A 6,377-nucleotide genomic window follows, 5' to 3' on the forward strand; every position below is an offset into this window, starting at 1 on the left:
CTATATCGTAGCGTAGAAGATCCGTGTGCAGTTCGACCCTCGACACATTTGCGCGAACCATTTCACCAGGTTTTGAAAACCTGGGACAATGTAAAGCAGGATTTGCTGTGAAGCTGTTGCTAAAAAGAGGTGCGTTCCGACCTTATGTTCATCACAACCGCAAGCTGTAGTGTGATTGTGTTGGTAACAGGTATTAGCAATGCTAATGTATTCTGTATCTACCACCTGCCTTTCTCCAGTGTTTTCAAATAGATAATCTAGACAGGCGTTAGCAATAGGCTAGACCAGTGGTTTTCAAACTTTTTGTGCCCAAAGCACACCAAAAGGCAAGTCAAAATCTCAAGGCACACCTGTATTCATATCTGTGAAAAGCGCCTCTATAACGTGTTATCACTCTGTAAACGTTTATTTTTATTTACTGATGTTATAGGGAAAGGTACAATCGCTGAGGGTCCAATTAGAATGAAGAAAAAAAGGGAGACTTGGATATCCAGTAGAATGATAACTCTTTGTATTAAATACTTCAATACAAAGAGCTACATGGAGTGGAGTCATGTGACCAACGTGATTTCCATATATGGTCATTTAAATAGACACACCTTAACTAGGCAACTTAACAATTTATTATGGCCTTTTTTTAACATCTAATGCCAAATACAATTTGTCAAAAAACTATATTACTACTTATTAAATATTTACTGACAAAATAATTCAATGATTAATTTAAACATTTTATATTGTACATGTGCTTTTTAACCTTTGCTATTTTTCCTGCTTACAAGCTAGTGAGAAACATGTGCCAGAAATTGCTCGCAGATTTTTAAAATTCTTGGTGGTACTGAAGAGAGGGCCACTCGCGAGTCCTGTTCAACGGAGAGGCGTGACCTCCTGTTGCTCTTCATGTAAACTAGAGTAGAGAATGCCAATTCACACAGGCAGGTAGTGGGGAAAAAGAAGAAGTTGTTCAATCGCGTGGCGGGAGATGGTTGGGTACTCTGATGCAGAAAACAACCAAAACTGATCCAGTGGGAGCTCACTGAATTTGAGTTTCATTGAGCGGTCCATCTGGAGCTCTGCACATTCCTCTCTTTCCCTCAAAATGAGCTTTTCTGTTGAGGTTTCCTGATTGAATGGGGCTCGAATCCAGTCAAAGTCCTCGATGTCGGCCACAAGTGGAAAGTAGCGCTCAAACCTCTCTTTTAATGTCTGAAGGTGTTCAGCAAATAAAGCGCGCTCCCTAGCTGCCTGTGGCGCGGCTGATGCCAGTGGGAATATCTCCATGGAACCCTGTTCCAAAGCCTCCTGCCATAGGATAAGCTTGCCCATAAACCCCTGAATCTTGTCTGTGGACGATAGAATGTTCTCATTCCTGCCCTGAAGCTTGGTGTTTAACTCGTTGAAATGCCCAAATATATCTGCAAGGTAAGTCAGCTTGGGGCACCATCTCTGATCCGCGAGCTTGTCCTTATGAGGGACAGGGTGTTCTTTCGAAAACTCCAAAACCTCTTCTTGCAGCTCATAAAGACGGGACAGGACTTTCCCCCGTGACAGCCAACGTACCTCGGTGTGGATGAGTAGGCTTTGGTGGTCAGCTCCCATCTCAGCGCACAGTTGGGAGAATAGCCGAGACTTTAGTGGCCTTGATTTGATGTAATTCACCACCTGCACAGAGCATGGTTTTGGCAATTAATGACTCTCGATGTAAAATACAGTGCTTTGTCACAATATTTGGGTTTTATTTCTTTCACCTTGGCAATAAAACCTCTCACTCTCCCCATCATGCATGCCACACCATCTGTACAAAGACTGACGCACATTTCCCAGGTCAGACTTTTCTCTTTTAAATAGTCATTAGTTACCCTAAATATCTCTTCCCCTGTTGTGTGGCTTTCCATTTCTTTACAGAATAAAAAAGTCTATGATTGAATCACCATCAACATATCTGATGTTTGCCAGAAGTTGGGCAGCCCCACTTATGTCAGTTGACTCGTCTACCTGTGAGAAAATGTGCCGCTGACCTGTAGTTTCTCCTCAACCGTTGTTCTATGTCATCTGACATGTCGTCAATCCTTCTTTTGACTGTATTATCTGACGAAGGCACTTTTGATAAGGCATTTGCGGCATCTGGACCCAGCATGACACCTGAAAAAAAATAAGCGGGGAGGATGAGCGTCTCCGCTATTGTGTGTGTTTTTTTCCGCTTTGCAATAAGCTCCGTTATCATATAACTTGCCTCCATAGCCTTATCAGACACTTTTAAACAATAAAAACAAACGGTCTTGCTGCCTCTGGTTCAGATCCCTCGCTCTTTTAAAGAAGGCCAAGTTTCTCTCAACATGAAAGGGATGTTTGGTTTCCAAGTGCCTCTTCTATTTACTTGGCACCATGTTAGCATTAGCCAACTTCTCCCGACAGACGAAGAGAAGTTAATTTACTTGTACGCTGTATGTGCCACCACCAAGGCCGATTTTTTCTTTCTGGAACACTGCATTTACAATGGTCAATTTTCAATATACTTCAATAACTTTCAAACCTTCTTCTTTTTTGTTTGCGTGGAAGTAGGGCCTACACAAAGCAGCGCGCAGCTAAACTAGTATCTGAGATCCTGGGCCAGAACACCAGAGGGCTGGTCTGTATGTAAATGTTGGGGTGTGATAAAGGTGATGCGGAATTCGTGACAACACAAATTCCGCTTTTTCGAAATCGGTCGTATTAAAGCTGCAGTTTCAAGTTGTGAAATTTAGATAGGAAAGAGGTGTCAATGAACTTTGAGGTTCACTGCATGTCCATGTTATCCACTGAACTGTCGTTATTCAACTATGACAAGGTAAAATCGGTTTAGTTATCAATGATCCCTTTAAAATAATAGAAGCCGAAGGTTGGGGGTCTGAAGTTGGCCCAGTCTGGAACATGGCACTATTTTCCAAATGCAACGGTACCGAGACCTCAATTCACTCCCTTAGCCTCTTAAAGAAGTGACTCAGTGTTTCATCATGCACAGTTAGAATTGTATTTATGAACTTATAGAGAGGAGGAGGGCACAACAACTGCTCCGTTTACTAATGGTTTGTGACCTAGTCTTAAATAAAGGATTAGCTGTATATTGAGGATATGTCAGAGCAGAACATTGGAATTTGAGGGAAAATGTAATTTAACATCTTGATAGTGTGCTATACATTATTATCCATCCTGTAAGAAAAAGAAACATTGCTTACCAATGAATGGAAACTACAGAAAGGATGTTGATGTTCCAGGACCCACACACGTACAGGTTGCATTGCTTGGCTTTTGCCTCAAACCGTGGGATGTCCCTGGACCGTAGCCCGGTTGAGGTCTGGTCCAGCGATTAGACCAGATCTGCGTAAATCATGTCCCCTGCCTTGCCTCTAGACACCTGGCCGACATCTCAACCCTGGCTGGCTGCAGCTACCGAGCCGTAAGTACGGTACACCATGTACAATGCCTATAAAAAGTATTCACCCCTCCTTGGATGTTTCAACATTTGTTGCTTTTATACATGAAATCATAGTCAATATGATTTGGCTTTTTGACAACAATTTGAAGAAAAAAACTTTAATATCAAAGTGAAAAATGATTTTTTACAAAATAATATAAATTAATTAAAAATATAAGGTAAAGTAGATGATTGCATAAATATTCACCCCCTTCAGGTGAGTATTTAGTAGACCTTTGGCTGCAATCACAGCAGAGTCTGTGTGGATATGTCTCAATCAGGCTGGCACATCTGGACACTGCAATTTTTCTCCATTCTTCCTTGCGAAACACCTCAAGCTCAGTCAGGTTGCTCGGGGATCGGGAGTGAACAGCTCTTTTCAAGTCCAGCCACAAATTCTCGATTGGACTTAGATCTGGGCTTTGACTTGGCCACTCCAGAACACCTTGTGGTCTTTGAACCATTTCTGTGTAGCTTTTGCCGTATGGTGAGGATTGTTGTCTTGCTGGAAAATAACTATTTTCCCAGGTCGTAGTTCTCTTGCAGACTGAGTCCGATTATCCTCCAAGATTTGGTGATATTGTCCTACATTCATATTCCCCTCTACCTTTACAAGCCTTCCAGGGCCTGCTGCTGAGAAGCATACCCAGAGCATGATTCTGCCACCACCATGCTTCAAGGTGGAGATTGTGTGTTTGTAGTGATGTGCAGTGTTTGGTCTTTGCCAAACATAGCATCTAGTCTGATGGACAAAAAGCTAAATTTGTGTTTTATCAGACCCAAGAACCTTCTGCCAATTGACCTTTGAGTCTACCACATGCCTTTGGGCAAATTTCAGGCAAGATTTCAAATGAGCTTTTTTCAAGAGTGGCTTTCTCTTTGCCCCTCTCCCATAAAGCTTTGACTGGTGAAGAACCCGGGCAACAGTTGTTGTATGTACAGTCTCTCCCATCGGAGCCACTTAAGCTTTTAAGGCCGAATCCCAATACTCCCCCTTAAGCTAGTGGTGTCCTAATACTCTTTTTGAGCTAGGGGTAGGGCTAAAACGAAGGGGTATACACCCCTTAAAACCAAGTAAGATCGGGAGCTTACTTGAAACCTAGGGCTATGTGAATACTGCGCGACAGGCAACAATGGCGGCCAGATCATCCAGAGTCCGATAAATGTAATATTTTCGGCTTAATGTCATTGATAAAAAAATTAAGACAGTCTTGTTTTGTGGTATACACAGTCCTGTACATATATTTGCAACCATTTTCCTAAGTGAAACGTTTCAAAAAATTGCTAGTTTGGTACGCTAGGTACGGTAGCCCTTACCACTCAGTTTCGAGGGCCAAGGGCTAGGGGTAAACTAAGGGTAAGGGGGAGTATTGGGATTGGCCCTTACTCCTTCAGAGTGTTCGTGGGTGTCTTGGTGGCCTCCCTCACCAGTTTTCTTCTTGCCCGGTCACTCAGTTTGTGTGGACGGCCAGCTCTAGGCAGATGCCATACTCCCTCTATTTCTTAATGATGGATTTAACTGAACTCCGTGGGATGTCCATTGAGTTGAGTTGCTTTGAGTGTTCTTTTGTCTTCATGTTGTAATTGTAGTAGGAATACTGATGAACCAGAGACTGGACCGCTCAGACACAGGTGTTTTTATACTACAATCACTTGACACACATCAACTGCACTCAGGTGATCTCCATTTCCCTAATTGTGACACTGTTTGCATCAACTAGCAGGACTTCTGTTGAATTAGGTCAGTCACTTTAAAACAAACACTTATTTTACACTGTATATTTTTTATAATTGACATTAGGTTGTAAAAATCGGTTTTCCCTTTGACATGAAAGAAGCTTTTTTTTTTTTTAATTCCTGTCCAAAAAAAACTAATTATATGGACCATCATTTCATGTATAAAAGCAACAAAAGGGGAAAACATCCAAGGGGGGTGAGTTATTTTTTATAGGCATTGTATGTCTGGAGCTGACTCCTCCCTTGTGAACGAGGGGGTCAGAGCCCTCTCTCATGTCTTAAGAGTTATGTAAGTGTCTCTTGTGCTGTTGAGACAATGGCTGAAGGTGACCATCCATTTGGAGTATGTAACTTGTACTGTGTGTATCTTGTTGACTACATAAACACTGTTTGCATACAGAATATCCAGAACAGTTGCTCGTACAGCGCTTTTAAATTACATACGTTACAATCACACAGTTGAGTTGGTTGTCTACACCTCCAGCCAACAGTATTGTGTGATCCTTTTTACCTTATTTTAATAGTGGGTGTAATAAGCTTCATGGCAGTCCATTTCTTAATTGTTTCTGTGCCATTCCCCTGGTGGAAGACCATATTTGATTGCCTGTTTGATGAGGCTTGTCACTGCCGTAGTCAGTGCAGTAGAGGGAAGATTCATCTGTTGGACAATGGTGTTGACAGTTTGTGATCCTCTTGCAGCAACAACCTGACACGTCAAATTGCAAGCCACAGAACTATGTCTAATGGGATTTTAGTTATCAGAAAATAGTGATTTCCCGACCTGCTTTTGTACACCAGCTGTTGTCTTTTATAAATACACACCTTTAAGGGAAGCGATAAGGACACCCTCCTCCACTCACACATACTTTGCAGCCAAGATATAAGAACACATCAAAAACGTATTTATGTTTCGGATGCTAGACATTTGGAAGATTTTTAACTAATTTCAATGAAGGTTCTGGCACCAACAACAATCTCTCCATGAAGACAATGGTTTAGATTTTGCATTTGAACCTGGTAGGGGATAATTGTGGGATATCCAGAGGCAAGCACATAGAACGTCCTCATCTTAGACACTTGTGATTCAACAAATTGCAATGATTTTGAACAGAGGGACAATTACTGTGATAGACATGAGTTCTGCTCTTCATACTGCACTTTCTGCCAACCTGATGTGATTCCCTCA

At 41.9% G+C, this 6,377-nt stretch overlaps 1 protein-coding gene across 1 annotated transcript; it reads right to left on the minus strand.

Annotated features, from left to right (window-relative positions):
- Nucleotides 1–927: 927 nt before the first annotated feature.
- On the minus strand, nt 928–1,599 carry LOC146232679 (zinc finger BED domain-containing protein 5-like). The gene has a single exon (XM_084690007.1). The coding sequence runs from the start codon at nt 1,597–1,599 to the stop codon at nt 928–930; it is 672 nt and encodes a 223-aa protein (XP_084546133.1).
- Nucleotides 1,600–6,377: the final 4,778 nt, after the last annotated feature.

Source organism: Hypomesus nipponensis, chromosome 24 (assembly GCF_054491055.1).
Source record: "Hypomesus nipponensis isolate SF chromosome 24, ASM5449105v1, whole genome shotgun sequence".
In the NCBI taxonomy this organism is placed as follows: Eukaryota; Metazoa; Chordata; class Actinopteri; order Osmeriformes; family Osmeridae; genus Hypomesus; species Hypomesus nipponensis.

What these genes read in the sequence shown, in the direction of transcription:
- LOC146232679 (XM_084690007.1), bottom strand. Translation starts at nt 1,599, where the DNA reads ATGGGAGCTGACCACCAAAGCCTACTCATCCACACCGAGGTACGTTGG.